Source organism: Toxorhynchites rutilus, chromosome 1, assembly GCF_029784135.1.
Source record: "Toxorhynchites rutilus septentrionalis strain SRP chromosome 1, ASM2978413v1, whole genome shotgun sequence".
In the NCBI taxonomy this organism is placed as follows: Eukaryota; Metazoa; Arthropoda; class Insecta; order Diptera; family Culicidae; genus Toxorhynchites; species Toxorhynchites rutilus.
The window spans coordinates 39,566,276-39,588,398 of record NC_073744.1 but is presented as its reverse complement, the minus strand read 5'-3'; the positions used below and the strand labels follow the sequence as shown (position 1 = coordinate 39,588,398).

At 39.4% G+C, this 22,123-nt stretch overlaps 1 protein-coding gene across 1 annotated transcript; it reads right to left on the bottom strand.

Moving 5' to 3' along the window:
- Positions 1-2,588: 2,588 nt before the first annotated feature.
- Positions 2,589-12,255, bottom strand: LOC129762397 (uncharacterized). Its single transcript, XM_055760624.1, has 2 exons — positions 12,032-12,255; positions 2,589-3,403 (listed from the first exon to the last, which is right to left on the bottom strand). The coding sequence occupies exons 1-2, from the start codon at positions 12,145-12,147 to the stop codon at positions 3,088-3,090; spliced, it is 432 nt and encodes a 143-aa protein (XP_055616599.1). The 5' UTR covers positions 12,148-12,255; the 3' UTR covers positions 2,589-3,087.
- Positions 12,256-22,123: the final 9,868 nt, after the last annotated feature.

The following is a 22,123-nucleotide window of genomic DNA, read 5'->3' as shown; positions in this document are numbered from 1 at the left end:
TATGTTAACTTCGCGCATATTCTGTGAATGCATTCTTATGTGAAAAGTTTTGCACCTCCGTTCAATACGATAACCAAATATAGACTGAGGTTCGTTCAGTTCAGTTTTTACTTTTAAGGGACTCTAACTAGATGGTCCTTCGCTTGGGTAGGACGATCACATAAATACCATCTAGTGAGAGTCCCTTAAAAATAAAAACTGAAGTGCCTTCACGGCCATCCGACGAGATGCATCAACTGTTGCCAATCGTGACTCCGAGGAACTTTCAAGTATTATTTATACATTTTTGTTATTTCAATAACTTTTCAAAATTGGTTCGAAAAGTTTATGAGCTTTGGAAAATAGTTTTAGGCCAATAAGTAACAAACATTACTTATACACCCTTTATCTTTCGAAAGTGATTGTTATACCATTTCGTTCAGCAGGCAAAGAGATATTAACGCTCAAATCCATGCACCTAAAACCTAACGCTCTCGTTTTCGAAATTCGAAACTTATACCACAGTACAGATGCAGAAATGAAGTGGGACGGTGTGAAAATGGACACGGTGCCTCCACCGAACAAAACTGCACCACTGTTTGCAATATCTATCTTCCATTCTTCCTTTGTATTGAACAAAATAACTGTGAGAAAGACTGTTGTCTGCTTGCTGAAGCAAGACTGTGACTTGAATAATGTGGTTTGTATATAGAGGTTTTTAAAATTTCTCATTTCATTCGTCTCGAGCCTCTGGAAAAGGCCAATTTGAAAACTAATCTAAACTCTCGGTCTTGAGAAAGACCATTTTGAAAACCTCGCTCGTCTTGTCGCTAGCTGGATGGCTGATGAGTCGTGTGAATAGCTTGTTTATACCCAATAAATTGAAGCTTGACCGGAGCTTGAATTGCAATATTAGATAATTGTCCGTAAAACGAACGCTGCATTTGCTACTCCTATTTCATGGAAACGTGCCCTGTTTTCTGATTTGGCACCCTTACTAAAAGACGTAGTCCTTCGTAAAGAATGAGTAATGCTTTCTTCGGATGGGCCAACCAAAAAAGCTTGACGAGCTGCAGGTTGAGTATAGCTGGCATAGGGTATAAAAATCGATTTCATTCGTTTCTGGCTTCAAAACACGAACATTTCTTTTCCCAGGAAACTATTGAACGACCAGTGAGATGGCAGACAGCAGTGAAAAACGATGCACACTATTTCGAACGTCATGTGTTTACAATAAGTTATCTAAACGAAGCCATTATCATTAAAAAACTGCCAATATCACAAAAATGCAGGCCCAGAGTATGAGATGATCAGGTTATAAGTAAAAGAAAAACTCCGGTGGATCTAATCAATCAGTTCACTTCGGGTGCGGTTTGAGTTTAGATATAATACTGCTCTTCAAAATCAGAAACCACAGAGTTCCACGTGTTTTTAAACCAATTCACCCATTCACTGCCTGTCGCCCTCTGCGTCTCTTCCGTTTTGTTCGCGAAGGTTTGTGGTTTTCTATATTTGATCACAGGTTTATGGGTTGCCAAAATGGGTCGCCTTTTTCGATGTTCCTGCTTCTGAGGGTATCTTTGGGGAACCCGACCCGGTGATGGGGGTGGCTTGAGCACAATCCGCTGATGTGGTCTCTGAGTTGCTGTTTTGTGTGTGATGTGATGTTGTTTCTGATTCTGAGAATATCCCTGCTGAGTTCGCATCGGTTATGGTGGATGTTTGTACAGGATCCGCCGATGGGCAGCCGCAACATGATGTCTCGGAAATCGATGGCCAAAAAAGACTCCTCGTGTGTGCTCGGAAACATCCTCGTTTGAGTTAGCGGTGTTGGAATCGTGGCAACATTTCAGGATGTAGCAGCAATCCTCATTTGGGTAAATGATTTGGATGAAAAATCCACTCAGCAGTGCAAAGAAAATAACAAAACTTATAGTTCGTAACAAACTTAGCCACTTTCGGTGGATGAATGAGATTTGATATTAGTATATTTATAAAGAATCTGATTCCATCGGGTTGTTTTTCTTCCCAACAGATGGTTTCAATTAAATAAAAAGCTACAAATCGATAATGTTTATTTTTAGTAAATTCACATCTGGAGAACTGTAGATGTAGCAATGTTTCTAGAATCTTGTAGTTGATGCCGATTTTATACGCAATTCCACTGTGGATTTTCCGGGGACAATTCTCCATCATTCTCAACACTCGTCGGCAATTTTCTTCAATCTATAATTCAGCTTATGCATCCTGGAGGTTTCTCACTGTGGTAAAATATTCAACAGTTCCGAGTGTGTATTTTATCCTCGAAGTATTGGTTCCTCTGCTATGAAAATCTGAAAGTGTATGGGTTTATCGCTGCTTTTAATTCTATCACCCTTATCAGCTATACCAGTTGGAGAATGAGCTGCACCCTTTGTAGAGGTAAACATTTACCGGAATGTTTCCACGGCACCGGTCGCAGCCCGATTTATGACACGTTTATAAAAAGCATGGAAATTACCGGGTAAATATGAGTGTTGATAACATCAAAATCAGGAAATCACGCGCCATCGCACGTTATGGGAAATATCAGGAAATTCTTCCCAAAGTTAAACAATATTATCCATCCGTTCGTCAATCAAAACTTTATTTTGTTACACAATAGAGGTTATCGTAGTTGGTTAAAATTGTTTACTAGCTGACGATTAGCCCGCTTGACAAAACAAGCCTTAGGAAATTTTCTCGCGGGTTACATCAGTCCGTTTCCTTTGCAACGCAACTTAATCTTAATCGTGCATAATCAATTAGTGCTTTCCTTCTTCCTACGAGAGTGCGCGTCTCTATCCGGCGCGCTCGCGATGCGATGCGCGCCCCTGTGCTATCATCTCCTGATTTGTTTCCTGGGCTGATAAAGTATTCTACACGATGGGGAGCGAAATATCTACAGATGGGTTGACGGTCATGAATGTCACGCGGCGATGGTGACGCAATAGTACAAGAATAAATAAATCGCTTAATTGGCATATTGGGTCCCGACGCATCCGTTCCGGATGCAGAGGTTACGTCAGATCACAGCATAGGGCTTTCTTCTTTGGTTGGTTGGAGTGAGCTTCCTATTTCTGGGGGGGCTCAGATCGGCTTGTTTAGCATGCGTAGCATAACTCCCGAACTATCGCCAGCATCGATCGTCGTGGGTGCTCCTGTAGTGGTGCTGATCTGTAAAACCGTCGTCGTCAAGTTATTCGTGGGCAATCTGTTGTTGTCGCCGTTGAGACCTGCTTCACAGAATCCGTGGTCCAGGGCGGAGAAGGCAATGCAACAGGAAATGATCAGGGCCACAATGCAAAGCAGCCAGTAGGCGGAGAAGCACAAGTATCGCACGCGGGTCCAGAACGGGTCGACAATGTACTTCGCCAGCTCATCTCTCGAAAGGGCGTACGAGTCACTGCAAAGGATAGAAATAGGCGATGAAGTATCAGTGACTCACGTGTTTTTGCGGATGGTTTAAGAAAAAAAAGAAAAGGTGATAATGAGACGAACAACCAGCCGAAATTGATTCTGTTGCGTATTATAATTACATTTATCAGCCCGTCAGCATCCGAGCATGACAACTGCGTTCGGTTCATGCTGGGACACATACGCAGCTTGAGCTGCGGTTCGTTGGGTACGAAGAAAAACAAGAACTTGCGGCATTGAACTTGACCTGAGGCGTGCTTTTACGTACGCAACCTTATTATCAGAATCGAACGACATTTAACCGGCCGCGTTGCGCTGTCGCTATCAGTCATTGTAAACTGTGCGCAACGAACGCAAAAGTGTTTGCACTGTTGATTTGTTTCTTCGAGTATCAGCGCAAATATCAGGTGTAATGCGCGGCATATGCACGACTAATGAGTGTTCGAACGATGTTCGACGTCTGTTCTACGAGACGCTAGATTGAGCGTTGGATTGATTAGGCTTCCCGTGAGTGCCTGTTATACACTTAATGAGCTTATGAACTTTGATAACGTTATTGAACGATAGAATATGTCGCAAAATAAGCAAGTAACAAAAGATTCGAAAGTGAAAAAAAGTGTCAATAAAGGATTTGTTTGCAATTGAGGAGTTTAATAAAAAGGAAATAGCTCTGTATTGGCGTATCATGTTTAGGATGACATCATATTTGTAAATACGCGGATAATTGGGTGTTGGAGTCATGCGAGGGTTGTGTGATGAGTTCCTGGCTTATGTCATCTTTGGGAACCAGTCTTTTGAATGCAACGCGGTGCTGATGTGTAACAAGTTTTTTGCATTCAGTTGAACTTTCACTACTCGTAAACACATGCACTCTGGCAAATGAGCACACAGATGAAATTTTTGCACTGAGTTTTGCACCGTGTTTTGCACCGTGTCTTGCACCGAAATGAAGAATAGAAGGTGGAGAGATTCACGGGTTTTGGCTGTGTTGTACTTTGATTGTGTTAGTAGCCAGGAAGATAGGAAGTTCACACACCAGGCATACCAGTCAGTTACTCAAATGGTACAAAATTGAATATGTGAATATATTGAATATGAACGAATAACGTTGAAAGAGGATATACAGAAGCTAATTACAGATTTCCAAATCATATTTTTCGCGTTATGAAAAAAAAACAGACATATCACGAACTAAAATGTTTAATTTTTTCTTTGATTTCAGAAATAGTATTCTAATGTCTACTATGTTTGAATTCTAGAGCAACTTCATGGAAGTTTGACTTTTGTCAGCAATTGTAATTTTTTTTTTCACAATTAGGGTGCTGAAAACTTCAGTCGTATAAAACTAAGACGCAAGCGGAAAACTTTTCGTCTCAATCTAAGTCATACGGAGTCAATTAAATTTATTTTTCAAGTTCGTTTTACATGAAGAAAAGCTGACAACATTTTTTCCCATGCACTGTCAAATGTTTATCTGTCAAAGGAACAAAAGATTGTGTGACTTTGACTTTGTTCGTTTACGTTTTTGGTCGACGTAACGAGAAGTAAAATTGAATTATAATTAAGTTTAGAACACTTCAAAAATACTGAAATTTCAGTTTCTGTTAAAATGTCGGGCCCATATGATTTTGAACGCTAGCATTGATCTAGGAAAAAAAACTAGTTCGTTCATTTCATTTGCTTATTTTTACTTTTAATAACAACACTTTTCCTATGTAGTGGACTATTATAAGAAATATAAGAAAAGTAACATACATAAACCAAATCTGTGACGTCACAGATTTAAAAAATCCTCCCACCTTTGATTTTCCATCTCGGTCTTGTACCGTATTTCGATACCCGTTTTACACCGCGCTTGGATCGGGTTTGCTTGATCTGTTGAGTTATTTTTCTTCCCACCAGCGCATTCGGTTGCTATTCGCGTTGACGGCGGAATGGTGTCGACATCTGGATACGACATAAGTTTGTATGACGCCAACTATTCTTTATCAGATTAGTTGGCCCTAAGGCAGTTATAAATTGTTAAAATTTGTATGAAATTTTTTTCTTGGCGTTATTTGCCTACTAGAGGTACGCTGTTCTGACCCTAATGCAAACTATTTCGTATGAACTTTCAGATATTCTCACCAAAATTTACCACTATAATATAAAATTACCTTTAGACATAATTTTTGTATGATATTTTTTCACTACTTGCAAGCAAAAGTGATTTTCATTTATATAGAGTACTAATTTGATTTGATAAAAATAATTTTCATTCACAATTTTTATTTCAAAGTGTGTTCATTTCTTCTGGAAACCCATATTGTCATACCTACTGCCCCATTTCGTAATACGAAGCTCAATGCCGTCAACGCGGATAGATGCAGCGCTGTTGGGTTTTATGCTTTGCTTAGAACGAGCGAAGACAAAACGGGCACTAGAATTTGATGTGTGTGTATAAAATGGGGCGCGCATCACATAAGTGAGAAGGGATGAACCTGAATTCTGCGCCGTGTTCATTTGGCGCTCTCGTGTTTATGAATTTGGTACATTTCGTACCAAGAAAGAATACGTGTTTCTTATGAATACTTTCGCTTTTAGTATGTCTTTTGGAGGAGGAAGATTTTCATATTAAAAATTAGAAAATCTAGAAGACGAACATCTAGAGTCTTGACGTAGGACTTTGAGGAGAATTGCTTTGAAATTGGTATCCGTAAATTTAACTCATTGAAAACTCCAGGTCGTGGTTCTAGAAAAACTGTTTGTTATATGAACCGGTTGTAGCATATGTTCACCAGATTTTATCTTGAAATTTCATTGATAATTTCTAATAATGTTATCACTTTTTCCAAATACACTTTATTTCCTTTGAATTTTTTATATTGGATTGGGGAAAAAAGTAATCCATTATTTTCTCGGTAGAAACGTTCAGAATTGGCCAATAGAAGAGGTTGTGTTCCTTCTGGACGACAACGCAAGGCCACATAACTCCGAGAGCTTGATTGGGATGTTTCAATGCATTTACCATATAGTCGGGACCTGGTACCAAGCGATTACCACCTTTTTCTCGCATGGCAAAACTTCCTGAGTGATGAGAAATTGGGATCAAGAGAATATTGTAAAAATGTTTTGCTAGAATTCTTCGCCAATAAGGACCAAGACTTTAATGGGAGAGGAATTATGAATGTACAACAAATTTCGCTATAAAACGGTGCATATTTGACCCAAATCGGACAATCCGAAGCATATTTTTTGATATTTTTTTAATTTCACCCAAAAATAATGGATTACTTTTTCCCCAACCTAATATATTGACAATTAAATATCACACTGGTCAAAATAACCGGTTTGCAGAAATAGATATATGATACCTGTCGGTAGTTCTAGTGTTGACGAACGGCTCATTTCGCTCTTTCGTTCAATGGTTTCAAAACCAGTATCAAGAACATTGAATGAAAGCTGGAACCCAAAAAACATAGTTTTATAGCTATCGTTAGATTAGATATCACATTTTCTTATCTGTATGGATATTTTTTAATTACTGAAAATAAAAAATAAAAAAAAGAAAGAAAAGATTCTCATTCTTTACAAGTCGCAAAAACTTGCGGAAAGGTGAATTAGTTCTTTCGAACCGTTCATGAGCGGTCATTATTCTATTCAATAAACGCATATTTCACTACACCGAACGCTCCCTCTAGGCGGTGCGTGCAATTGGCACAGTAGCAATATTTCATTAATTTTCATACTTGGTGTAGGCTGATCGCTGCCTAAAGTGATACTAAAAAATGAATCACACTAATCAAAATCGATACACTATTTACACCCGAAACATATATTAAAAAGTTAGGCGTAGTCCTACGTCAAAACAAATAATATATAATTTAACATAAGTCATGATATCTCTGCGATTTCCATATTAATTTTTGGAAATTGATTCCGATCGCAGATTTACAAGATTTTTAAATCTTCCCCAATTGAAATTGCCGATCCTGGATTCCATCATTGATGGTGAATCTTGACTTTCAATATGAAAAACAAAGACTACTTGAAAGGATTACGATATGAGGTGGTGGTCCCACGTAGGATTGAGCGACCTTTAGAAAAAAGATCGATCTTGTCGAATCAAGTTTCTGAACGGCGTAAAGGTCAATCCCCTGATTAAATCGGGACCAGAGAATCGATCTTTGCTGATTCGATCTTTGAAGAATCAAATGTTTTTTCCAATATATTTACATATTCTATATACTTTTTTTAAAACGTGGAATAAACATTTCACATTTCTATTCAAACATCAAAGGCATTTTATTTTGATTCTCAGCATGAAGTTTACAAGAAAAACTTGAAAGTCCAGAATAATTGTATTTTCCAGAATCCAACCATGCTGTACGACTGGCATTTAGTTGGAATCTTGGTAATTTTTTGTTGGGTGGTTTTGATGGAATTAAAATCAAAGTTCACTGAAAAAAAAACTACCATCTAAAAGATTAGAAAGAAAAGATCGATTTTCTCGATTTTTTGGAATACAGGGAAACTTCGATATAACGTACCCTCGATATAACGTACACATTTCCAAAGTGTAAAGGAAAATATTTTAAAATATTTTTTTTTCTGATAGAACAATGAATTTTCTGTATTGTGATGCTAAAACAAGTTTTGTAACTTCAATCAATCCCGAAATACAGCTGGTTTTGTGATTCGGGATTCTAAATGAATCAAGCTTTAATCAACAGTACGAAGGGAAACATCATGAGAAAGGCTGGGTTCGTCTTCTGATTGAAGTTATTCATTAACTGTACTAAAACAGCAACACAATAATGTATTATAGGCTACGTTTGTGAGTACTTTATTATGCTTCGATATAACGTATAATTTTGAAAGTGAAATGTACGTTATATCGAAGTTTACCTGTACAAAGAATCGATCCAAAAGATCGGAAATCGGGAAGGTCGATCGGTCTTCTAAATATCGAACCAAAATCGCCCAATCTTAAGGTGGGATCAGAATGCCGCGCTATGCGTCGCGTTGCGACAATTGTAAATTTATTTTAAATATGTGCGTTTCCATTTAATCGAACCCAATAAAGCGTTGCGTTATTAGCATCGTTGTACTAAACGCTAACATTTGTTCTAAACTGCTTGCGCCGAATTCGCGATGGCAGTGACATGGCGTCGACGTCTGGTGGCAACTTCAAATTAGGGCCAAAATTTGGGTCCCAAACTCGTTAGTGTAATCTCTATCAGATTAGAAGGCACGAAGCTGGTTTTTAAAATCTACAATTTGAATGAAAATTTTCATATCATGTTATTTGATTACTTGAAACACGTGTTTCTGACTTTCATTCAACCATATGGCTAAACAATTCCAACATTGTTGCTGAATTTTTTCATCATAATATAGAGTTGTTTTCATAAACAATTTTCGTATGAGACTGTTTCACCATCTGCAAACAAAAATGTTTTTAATTCAAATAGAATACTAGTTTGATATGGAAAAGCTAATTTTCATTCATAATTTTAATTTTGAAAACGTATTCCGACTGAAAATCAGCTATTCTTTCACGCTCCCCTAAACTAGCAAACGAAGCTCAATGCCGCCCGCGCGGATATGTCAATGTGTTGTTTTCAAAAACATTCATCTGATCTGTGGACACAACAAGAACAGGATTTTCATACGAATTTTATTTTGTTTTTGTTTATATGAAAAGTGGTGACGCGAATGTTAGATTGTGACTGCAAATTAACAGACTGCGTCGGGCGAATGTTTTAGTACAAAACGCAAGCAATGACAGCTGATGAGAAGCAACGCACAACGCGGCCTTCTGTTTCCACCTTTAGGTTGATGTCACATTAGGCGGATTCGCCGCCGCGGATATCGCGACGGTTATTTTCTTCATTTGAAAACCGCCCCGCTCTGCGTGACATGGCTCATTTACAATACACTGTAGATCCTCCGCTGCGGTTTTACTCGTGGAATCCGCGGTGGCGAATCCGTCTAATGTGACATCAGCCTTAGTCCCACGCGTGACTCTTGTCAAGATGGGGCCTTCGATTCCCGTTCGGGTCTGAAATTCTGTCGTTAAAGATCGTTGTGCACTGTGTCGCCATAGCCCATAGTCGAATTGAATGTGGATGTTTTTTGATCAAAAATTAAAAAGTCGTGCATGGGTTTTTGACGTATTTTTTCCCTTAAGGGTAACCAGAGATAGATCTGGGATATAAAAAAAGGAGATTTCTCTTAGATTTGATTCCCCAGTCCGTAAAAAGTAGAAATTGACAAACATTTCGCATTCTGTAAAGGCAAAGTATGAGCGTTAAAATTTAAATTCGAAATTCAATGTCAGTAATTATTATTTTACTACTTTTGATTCCCAATTCTTTCTATACTTATTCCACATTTCTCAAATGTATGACTTCATAAGAGCTACTGTATATGAGCTCTGGTCAATTATTTTCGCGATTATCAACATAGTTGGTTTTTTTTCCGTAACCCATTTCCGGCGGCTCTAATCAAAGCTGGAACTCGATGCAAAAAATGCAAACTCTAAGCATTATTAGACTCTTCAAGTCGAAATTGGGAGTGGTAGCAGACAATCGTGCATCCAGTGTTTTTGTATTTTCAGATCCGTAAAACCAAACAAACGCTGATAATGAAACAGATGTTTCCCGCGAGCGCAGAGTACTCTGTTGCTGTTGGCAACGAAGTAAAGAAAAAAAACGTCAGTTGGATTTGGAATTGGCAAAAAAAAATCTTTTTTGATAGATCGTGGGGGGGACGTGGAAAAAACGCGTGTATTATCGAGGATCGAGTGAAATCGACATTGCTACGTAATTTCAAACCATTGCATACATACATTCCTAGGTATCATTGTAATATCAAAACGTCGGTTTGGTCATTAGATATATTTGGTGATTATGCATAGATTAGAATTTGTGTGTATCTCACGTTCAGGAAGAAAGTAGTCGTTTTGATCCATCATTATGACGACAGTGAACAGAAAAAGTACGGCGATCATTGGAAAGAAGCTGCCAAAAACCTTCTGCCAGCAATTGTAACCTTATTGCTGGTCCGAATTCAAGAAAGTGCGTCCACCAAAATTTGGTTAAAAATTCACATTGCTTGGCATTGAGGTGTAGTCAGAAAAGGGTTATATTTCAGTTTTCAATCTTTCGATCTTCATTGTCGTAGGAAGATGTGAACTTTTTTCATATAGTCATCGACGAAGATATTTCCGACTTGCAGTGGTATATCCAAATGTTTGGACATCCTACTTAAAGATCAATCGATTTTATTTTTATTTCACTTCTTCTTTGATTTCTTTTTACGAGCGAACTGTTCGGGAACGAATGAGCAGCTGGATTGAATATACGAGGGTCGTTCAAAAAATAAGTTTCAGTGCCTCAAAAATCGTGTAAAAATAAAATTAGGACAACAAACAAGGAGATTTTTTTTCAACAGTTTATTATTGAAAACAGACAGGATTAATAATTGATGATTGTGGATTCTTTCTGTCTTTCAGGTCATACAGCAAATGGTTTTTCTAGAGCCACCATTTGGAGTCTTGGAAGAGTTAAATTAACGGATTTCCACAGTTACAAAATCTCCTCAAATCTCCTCCTCCTTGATGCAATTGAAGAAAATAAGAATTTAAGGGATTTTTTAGTAAGAAACAATTTCATTTCTGAAAATAGTAAAACATACATATACACATATCAAACAGATATACACATATTTAAAATTACGAACGCACCTAAGAATAATCAAGCATCAACGACGCTCGTTTGTCGTATCAGAAAATAATATCTGTGAAGTGATCATTTAAAGAGGCATTCATAACTACGGAAAGATACAGAAAAGAAAAAACTAAACTTTTTGAAAAAATCTGTACCTTTGTAGTTGAATTATTCACTCATTAAGTCTTATGGTAATCTTACCTCAAAAAAATGCCTTTAAGCATACAGTGCTGCCCAGAAAAGCAGAAAATGCACTCTAATAATAAAGTTTGTGTATTCTTGAAAAATAATCACCATTTAGCTACTTGTTAGTTTTTAATTGTTTTTGATTATCTGTACAGGAAAATAACATGGATTATTCAATGATTATGTTTGATACCCTCAGAAAAAAAGTAGCAATTAGGAGCAAATAGAAGCAATTGATAATTCGTACGAAAAACCCGTTCCGAACAACACAAAGGTTTTCAATCCAATTTGTACGCGTCTGCTGCCAAATAGCGCTCATAAATCCAACCTCAAAAGAATTCCACGAAAAGGTATCGCTTGCCAGAATCTAGGACTGGTGAAGTGTTCATTTCCTGCGCGAATTCCCAACCGAATCAAGTGTCGTGCACCGGCATTTACACTGCAATAATGTCCCTCAATCGATGAACAGGTCAGATAACGCTATCGGGTGTCATCAATCTTATCCGTGTTGTCCGTGCACTGGCGTGACTTCTGTTTTTTTTTAGTTACAATTGTTCCAATGTATCACAGTCTCTAATTGTCACAAAATCGAAACATTCGATCGCCTTGTAGCACACGCAAACCACACTATCAGAGGGCATTGAGTCACAATTAGGAAAGTTCACTCAACGCAACACTTGGGAAGTCAGCCAAAAAGGACCAGGATTGGACACACTTACTATTCACATGTAAGCCCAACGGCGTTGTTGTTGTTTAGATCCTCCTGCGGAATTGGTATCACGAGAGGCTTCTGGTGCATCTTCGACAGCAGATGGGTTTTCTCGTTGACGGTCATTGTTACTTCGTTGCTAACTCTTATTCACTGATCGTTTGGAACGAATCACTTGCTCGAGTTTCCGACTGAAATGCACCAACGGTTGAAACACTTTTGCTCGCAAAATCCCAACAAACCGGCATTTTATACCGACCCATACACACCGTATAGAGCATCCGAGCGAGATGAAATGAGAGTCGGCAGCCTCCCGAAAAGTTAAACTCTCCAAGATTACGTTGCGCTCTCCCGTCGGCGTCAGTGGCTTCCCAGTCGAGAACGGGGTGTGACGGTGAGTCAACTGAAATTGATAAGGCGTGCTGAGATTTGTTTACTACAACTGTGTAAACAAGTGTCACTTGATACTCTTTTGACCCACTGCGCTACCTGTGCGGTAATTGATGGCTCCGATGGGTTGTCAATATTAGGTTAATTGTCAAAACTCGTTAGGTCCACCCCTCCAGCTGAACTTCCCCTGCTGGAGACACGTAAGAGGAGCTTCGGATGTCGTCATAAATCGAGAGGCAGATATTCGAAACGTTCATTACCGTCGTTATCAGGATCGTTTCAAACCATCCTTGTCGTCGGATGGGGGAATCATTAAGTCTGACATTTGCAACGCTTGGCTGGGTGCACTCACTTAGTCACACACTTCGCGGAACAATGCGCGGGAATTTCTCACGACAACAAAGGCAGGTCCCGTTCGTTATCAGAACGGTTCAGCGGAGCGCGATTCGCGGTGCTACCGTACCCGCATCGATCTGCCGGAACAGCAGGTGCAGCTGATGACTTCCCCCTGAGAAAAGCCAAATTCAAGTTGGCGCTAGGAAAAATTGACTGCGCGCAGGGTGGATTTGTCAGTACGGGACTTCTCGCTCGAGCCCGATCGGTGGTTGGCAAAACCATTTTCAACTGGAAAACGGAGCCAACCAAGGAACGGGACGGAAAAGGGGCGTCTAATGGCTGATGTAACTTTTGTTGACTGTGTACTAATGCTGTTCTTGTCCAGACGGGACACGGGTGCGGTGATTACCGGCTTTCGAAAAGTTCGAAAGATGGGATGACGACGCGATTTTGGGTCGTTGAGCGGCTCAAGTTTACTCGAGCCTGCTGCAGCACGGATCGGATGCAGCTTTCTTTCTCGCTTCCAGGACTGAGGAATGCGGAAACACATACGCACACGCACGCACACATACACTCGGAAATCGCAAAGCTTGAGTGGCATAATTCAGACGTGCGTCGTTTCATGTTGCCGTAATTAATTAATGTTGTCGGAAATTGTTGGCTCAGACGATTCACAGTTATCAGTTGTTTGAATAATGTTTGAACGGGGCACTGATTTGGGATTGTCGAATTGTACGTCTCTTGTGTAGTACGTTGTGATATTGCTTAGGTGCCATGTTAATAATAGAATTCTGTTTCCAAGCGTGGAAAGAGAATCGAAGATTGATTTTTCGTTCCTTTTTTTTGCATGGCTCATGCCGAAGACAGCCGTTTAATCTACAAATGGTTTCATTCTTACATTTCTATTCATGTATGATTACGAGATAAGATGGGAATGTTTATACGCTTGAATGACACGATGTACAGTTCTCAAGAAAAATATTAATATTAGGTCGGAGGATAAGTAATCCATTATTTTCTCGGTAGCTGGTTTAAGTGATCAATATCTCACGTAATATCGATCATACAATTTCGTTGTGAAGGTAACATTTCATACTAAAAATCATTCTTTTACTGGTTTTTGTTAATTCCATTCAGTTGTGAGTTACAGGGTGTTAACAATTGAAGTCAATGGAGAGAAAATTCGGTACATTTTACACTTTTTCTTTTATAAAGGCGAAAATGCATATTTTTACATTTTTCCGAAATTACGACCTTGAGTTCTTCAATCGTGGTGTATCGTTTTCTCACAGTGTAGATTCTGCATACAAGGATCCCCCTAAGATTTTCAACAGGATTCAAGTCTGGAGAGCGAGCCGGCCAGTCCAAAAAATTAAGTTTTCGTTCCCCAATCCATTGCTTAGTTCACTTGCTGGTATGAATAGAAGCATTGTTTTGCTGGAATGTCAATTTTTTTGTGACGATATCCTCGCAAAACGGTAGGAGAGAGGATTCCAGAATACGTGTGTATTCCTTGAATGATAGTAAAGCTATTTTGAGCTTTCCGGTTGCGCAGAATCCCGCCCAAACCATGCACGAGCCCCCTCCAAAATTTGTGGTTGAAAAATACTGTTCCTTTTTCCATAAATCACGCCAGTACCTGTTGAAACCATCAGGACCATCTAAATTGAACTTTTTTTCGTCAGTGAAGATAACCTATACATTCAAGAACTTTTCGATATGGTATATAGCAAAATGTATTCTTTTGGAAACATTTTTTGTCACAACATACCATGTCCCACTGTGAGATGGTGTAAGATGAGGAGTTTTAACCTTTTAAGCCCTCTTTATTTGAGGATTTTTACCAAAATTTGATGAATTGTCACCCGAGCAGTTAAGTAGTCTAAATATTGCTTTATTTGCACATGCGATTGTGAGGTATTCGAACTTGTTCTAGTTATTTTTCGCTTATCCCGGTCAGAGGGCTTCGATTTACGCGGAGCTCTCTTCTTCTTACCGTATCCTTGAGGATTCGCCAAATAATTGAGCACTACTCGATTGGATCGTCCAATCCGACGAGAAATTTCTCTGATACCAACATTTTCTTGGTGAAATGCATCGATTTGTCTCTTTTCTCTTTCCGTGAGGAATTTTCCCTTCGACATTTTCCAGATTTAATTGATCAAAACAACTAAAACAACGGAAAATGTAACTGGCCTTATAGATACTTGACAGTTGATTTGCACAATAATATTAAAATATTAGCTCATTCGGACTTCATTTACTGGTGTCGAAGACGTTAAAATTTGAGTTTTTTAAAAAACGAAAAATCAGCGGAAATCGGGGTTTTAAACAAAATTTTGACGCCAAAACTCTTAAAATTACATGACACGTTGAGATTTACAGTTATCTCAAAATCTCAAAAATAAATTTTTTTCAAATAAATTTTTCAGACGAAAAAACGACCAAGTGCAAAAAAACTTTTTTTTGACAGAAAAAAAAATTTCGAGATAACTGTAAATCTCAACGAATGCAATTTTAAGACATTTGGCATCAGAGATTGTTTTTTAACAATTTCTGCGCCACTCTCCCTTAAGCCCGATTGAGCTGATATTTTGCATACATTTTTTGTGGGGTAACTTTTTGAAAGTCGAGGTGACCATTTTCATTGGCACCTTGGTGCACATACATACAATTCAGATCTCTACTGTCAACAACTGGATCGTTTGAAGGCAGCAATTGGCCAGAAACCAGAATCCAGAATTGGACGACAGAAGAGGTGTTGTGTTCCATCAGGCTACACATGTCTATAATGACTCGCCAGAAACTCCGGGAGACTGATTGTGATGTTTTAATGCATCCATCATATAGTCTGGACTTGACACCAAGCGATTACCATCTTTTTGTTGCAGTGCAAAATTTCCTGGGTGATAAGAAAATGGGAACAAGAGAATCTATTGCTAGAGCTTTTTGCCAATGACGACCATGACTTCTATGAGAGAGACATGATAGAACAGTGGTGGCCAAACTTTTGAGCATTACGGGCGACTTATTATTCTAATGTTAGCCTGCGGTCTACCAACGTTGACTGTTACAAAAAGTAATTAGAAAATGAATGTAATACTAGACAAGTTTTAACCCTCCTGTACTCGCGTGCAAAATCATAACTCTTATAGTTGCGCACGGTGTCATAGACTGCGTGTCTCTGTAATTTAGATTTATATTTTATTGTATTGCTATATTTGGGAATTTTTTTGTATTTATTCAAATTTAAAAAAAAAATACAGTGATTTACCTCTTCTTGGACATACCGAGGTACACCCTAGTGTCGCGTTAAGGGCGATTGTGACCCGTAAAATGGTTGGAAAATGGTCGAAAACACTACTAAAATGTATCGTGTTGTAGAAACTGGCACAAAGGATGTTTACAAAAACGTCTAAAAATATCTAAATATCCAATAAATCGTATCCCATTACAGGTCTGTTTATTTGTTTATTTATTACTTCATATATCAACAGGCACATTACTGCCCTAATGATATTAGTGGAAGTTGTTAATAAGTACAATACAATTTTGCCGAACTGCACTTCGTGGATTATGATAGTCGAAGCCCGAAGCTACTTTGTTGAACAGGCGCTGTAGTCCTTGAATGGCTGAGTTGCATCCATAGATAGTACGGCGGAAAGGTACTCGAAGGAAGGCATGGTTCCGTAGATTTCGAGGTTGAACTTGGAGATTGATGTTTTCTAGTATCACTGGGCATTCCGTTCTAGCCGTCAAGACGTCTTATATCAGTAAGGCACGGATGAGATCTCTCTGTACGTGTAATGTTTCGATACTGATTAGTTGGCATCGGCTCTCACAACTTGGTAGCTGCCCGAGGAAGACAGCCCAATGTACCGGTGAGAGATGTGTTGGCTCGGTTAGACCTTGATTACATGTCCCATATATATGTTTTCCTTAAAGCTATCGATCTTCGTGTGTGATTGTCCCTATGTCTTTATACCCTCCTTCCTTCCTTTGCGGGTAATTCGTCCCCTTGCTATAAATAGTAGAATAAGTTGAATTGTAAAAACACTATAGATATACGAACAGATTTAAGAATTGAGTGTTCATTAACATTGTTACAGTTTCCTTATACCCCATCCTTCTCCTAAAAATATGTCACCCTTCTAAACTCGAGTTCACCGCGAGTAATCGGTTTTCCACCTTACTAACCATAGATGTAAGAAAATTGTTTATATATATAGTTTTAAAATTATATTTAAGAATTCGGCTCCTTTAAACTCAAGTTACTGAGCCTAAAAAAATAAACGAATTAATAAAAAAAAAAAAGATGATAGCTGAAATTAATTGAGTCTTTCCTTCTTGATAAAGTGATCGTAGAGCACTTGCTTGGATTTAGTGTCATACGATTGTTCACGCACCATTTCTGGAAAATTTCCAATTGGCGCTGGAGAAACAATGCATCACTCTCGGACCTCACGTGGAAAAACAGCTTCAAATCGTCGGCGAAGGAAAGCCTGTGTCCTTCCAGTACAAGATTTACATCGTATTCCTGATGTTGCTGAGAATTCATCAAAAATATAATCGCCAATTTTCACCGTGAGGGAGCGTTCGATCAGATAAGATTTCAGTCAATGCAAAATATTTCCGCTGAAACCAAGCTTATGTAACTTTTGCACTGCAATATCGTGGTTGATTTTGTCGAAGACCGCATCCGTTTGGGTCAAACCATTGGACATTCCATCGAAAACGTATGTCGTGAAAGAAAGGAGATTCGTTGTGGTAGATCTCTTCGGCATGAATCCATGTGGATCGATGGAAATGTAATGCTTACAGTGGGAAAATATCGGTCCCATAACCAAAAGTTCAAAAAGTTTCGACACATCGTTCAGAGCAGAGAATCCTCGATAATTATCAACGTTCCTTTTGTCCCCTTTTTGCGAATCGGAAAAATGTATGCTCTCTTCCAAAGCGAAGGGAAGATACCCGCTGACAAGGAAAGACTGAATAAATTTCGTATTGGAGACAGCACATTTTCTTAGAATTATTGCTGGGATTCCATCCGGTCCAACGGAGGTTGAGAATTTTAGTTTTGCCGCATTTTCCATTCAGCCCGCATCAAGAGCATTTTCACAACATCAGCGTCGGTTCCAGCTTCTAAAAATACTTATTGTATAAATGGAAAATAGTAAGAAATTCGACTAGAAAGTAGTTGCATTCTGTAATACATCCGAAAACAAACCATATACATTTTTATTTTCTTGTTTTGTAACTGTCAGTTCCAGACAGTTCCAACCAAAAAACTCAACATCGGCCCCTAGAAATCGATGCGGGACTCAACATGTTGATTGAATTCGCAACGCAGCACCCTTTATATGTGGACAAATGAAAAATTTTCACACCGGCGACTAATGTACGTAATGAGGAGAACAAACGATGAGAGTTGTCTGCACTGTTCTGCCACCATCGAGACAATACAACACAAATTTTTTGGATGCCCTAGAGTACGGGCTGCGTACGATCTACTACAACAAAAGCTGCTAGTGATAACTGGCAGGCGTCGCGTTCTCCATTCAGATAATCTTCTCCGGCCCTCACTGGAGGGGATAGCAGCGAATGAGAGAACATTGATATTGAAATTATTGTTGACTTATATCACCTTCATTGATAGATGTAATTTTTTTTTTTTTTATCCAAAATATATATTTTATTAAGGCTCATATGGCGTCAGCCTAACGGGGCCGGGAGTTCAATATTTTGACAATGTTTGCTTAGACTATGTTAGTAATATGTAACCGATTACTCGCGGTTGACTCGAGGTTAGTATTACAAGTGTTCTCATAATCGGTATGTCGCAGTCTTCGATGCTCTGTACGTGTGCCCGACACGGGATACTTCCTATTGGGATGCAGCTGACCATTGATCAGCAACGCCCCCTTAGTCTGTACCCCATATCTAGCGTGGTGCGTCTTTCTCGACTCAAGGAATCCAGGATAGAATGGCGGCGCAATCATCAGCTCATGTAGAGTTGTCATGAGCGGTACAACCTTTGGCTCTTGTTGAATAATCAGTGGACTGCACAACCTTCGGCCCGTGCATCTGTAAAGAGTGTGTGTATGTATTGCCGCGACTAAGTAAAAGTTTATCGATCGGATAGGAGGGATATGAAACGGGGACACAACGAAGGAAACATCATTAAACGTTGACATCGGCGTTTCTGAGGAACAGGTATAGATGAAGCAGAAGATCAGGATCCCGGCTACCTAAGATATCCCGGACGGGGATATCCGATTGTCTGCCTTGTGCTCTCAGTGCTCTAGAGAGCTGAGAGCGAGCAGCATGGAACCGGATACACGACCAGACAACATGCTCGATGTCGTGGTAGCCATCGCCACAATCACAAAGATTGTTTGCTGCGAGCCCAATGCGATAGAGATGCGCGTTTAGGTTGTAGTGATTGCACATAAGCCGAGATATCACGCGAATGAAATCACGACCTACATTCAATCCCTTGAACCATGCACTCGTCGAGACCTTAGGGATAATCGTGTGTAACCAACGACCGAACTCATCACCACTCCACATGCGCTGCCAACTTACGAGCGTATACTGACGAGGAATGTGGAAAAATTCATTATATACAATTTGTCTTTCAAAAAGTGTGCCTTCTACAGCGCCCACCTTAGCTAGCGAGTCCGCTTTCTCATTCCCCGGAATCGAGCAATGAGAGGGAACCCATACTAAGGTAATCTTGAATAATTTTTCGACCAAAACACTCAATAGTTGTCTTATTCTAGTTAGGAAATAAGATGAGCGTTTATCAACCTTCATTGAGCGGATTGCCTCTATTGAGCTGAGACTGTCTGAAAAAATAAAATAGTGGTCGATGGGCAATGTTTCAATGATCCCTAATGCGTAATATATCGCACCCAGTTCAGCGACATACACGGAACAAGGATCTTTGAGTTTGAAAGAGGCACTAGAATTTTCATTGAAGATGCCGAAGCCAGTGGACTCGTTTATGAATGAACCGTCAGTAAAGAACATTTTATCAGATCCAACTTTCCCATATTCTGCCGAAAATATCGGCGGAATAGAATCGGAGCGTAGGTGATCTGGGATTCCATGGATTTTTTGTCGCATGGACAGATCAAAAATGACAGAGGAATTGCAGAAGTATGGGAAGCAAACTTGGTTGGAGATGCCTGGTGAATGGTGCACGTCGTGGGTAAGGTACTCATGGTATATAGACATAAAACTTGACTGAGGAGTCAGTTGGAGTAGATTTTCGAAGTTATCAATCACCAATGGATTCATGATCTTGCAACGGATGAGAAATCTGTAGGATAATTCTGTGAACCGAAGAGTAAGCGGGGGTACTCCTGCCAAAACTTCGAGACTCATCGTATGTGTCGAATGCAAACACCCCATGGATATACGCAAGCAACGATATTGTATTCTCTCCAGCTTGAGAATATGAATCCTGGCAGCTGATCGGAAGCAAAAACTGCCATATTCTAACACTGATAATATCGTTGTTTTGTACAACTGAATGAGGTCTCCTGGATGGGCACCCCACCATGTTCCGGTAATTGTTTGGAGAAAATTGATTCTTTGCTGGCATTTCTGTTTCAAATACGCAATGTGTATTCCCCAATGATAGATGTAATGATAGGATAGATATTGATGAACTAAAATTTTATTTTGATGTCGGGGATTAAATATTATGTAAATAATTTTAACTAATCATACAAACGACAAATAAACGTATTATGAACTTAAAAAAAAAAAAAAATCATCGGTAACAGTTTACTGTGATTGCTTGGTAAGCGTTTCGCAGTTGACTATAAAACATAATCAAGTGTAATGTAATTTTCGTCCAAAAATTTACAAAATAAAGTGTTCGACATTTGAATTCAATCTGTTCGATTTAGTGTCCGAAGTTTGATTTTTATTCGCTTCATTCGAAAAGCATTTTATTCGATGATTTTCTTATGTTTTCAATCAAATAGGTACCAAAGTAGAAAGCTTAAAAGCATATTGAACTAATTCATTAAAAATATCTACCATTATTTCAACTCAATGTAAGGCGACAGATTAACATGTTGGGCCTCGCACTGTTATTGCTGAGCCCCGCATCGGTAGAGCGAAAGAGCAGTTAACGGGGAGTGCATGCACAATATCAATGTCGGTTCGGTCTCTCAAAGATATTGATTTGATTAAATAAGATAGTCATAAATTGTACTGAAAGCAGCCACATTTTGTAATAATATGAGAACAACCCGTGCTATCTCCGAATGAGCAGTGATCGCGAAATAAATGCGAAAGTCATTAAATGGCCTAAGTTTAGAAGTCTATAACAATGTTTTTTGTAAATGCCCCTATTTCCTCCTTCCATCTTCGATTTTCAATCATTTCAATCAAAATATAGTCAACAGGATTCCTCACAATGTTTCGTTCTATCATGCTCAAGCTCAAGTTTAAGGCTCAAGTTTAAGGGAAGCCTTGTTGCTCTATCCCTTTCATGATGTATTCTTGAAACCGGTTCAAAAAAACCCGGCTTGTAGTGGAATTTCTTGATGCCACCGTAAAGCCGGATGTGTCTAATACTGAATCGATAACTCGATTAGGTCGAGCATCAGGTAGAAAAGCAATGTGGTTTCTTTAGAGTCAAAGTGGATGATTATATACACAAACAAATTATTGGTTATAAAAATACGTTGGCTTTGCGCCAGGAAAATATTTAACGGCCTTCGTACGCTACTCCCCCGCCGTCTAGACTTACTATTGTGTCCCAGCTGATTGGCTAATGTCATCCACTGCAACCAATGAGTGTCCCTACCGATCGATCGTCTAACAGTTCCAATTTCAGCGACAGATTATAACGAGTATCCCGTACCCGCAGCCAAATGCCTCCTTTCCCAATGTGCCCGGCACGTGTCCTTGTTCCGCAGTGAATTACCCAGGGTTCCGTAGATACAATCAGCGACACACATCAATATTCTCTTATTCAATATTTACTACCGCCACCGTCACACCGCATTCAGTGTCAGACTTACTGGCTGATTGCGGTGGTGGAGGGACAGAGCATTCGGTTCCGGGCGGGCAATATTTCAATTACCCAAAACGAGACATACATTCAGCCGCAGACCGAACGGGCAGGTAGACTCAGTTCTGGTTGTCTGGCCGAGAGAGGACGGTCATAAAAGTTCACAACAAGGAATCTCAAAATCGGAAGTCGATGCTGCTTGATTACCTTCGGGTGCAGCGAACAACGCGCGCAGAGGCGCTTTGACTGCAAAAAGATGAGCCAAGGACGAAGTGGTCGATAAGAAATTTCCCCCTGTTTCGAGCGTTTCATACTTCCGGAAGGAGGTGAATCACTTGGGGT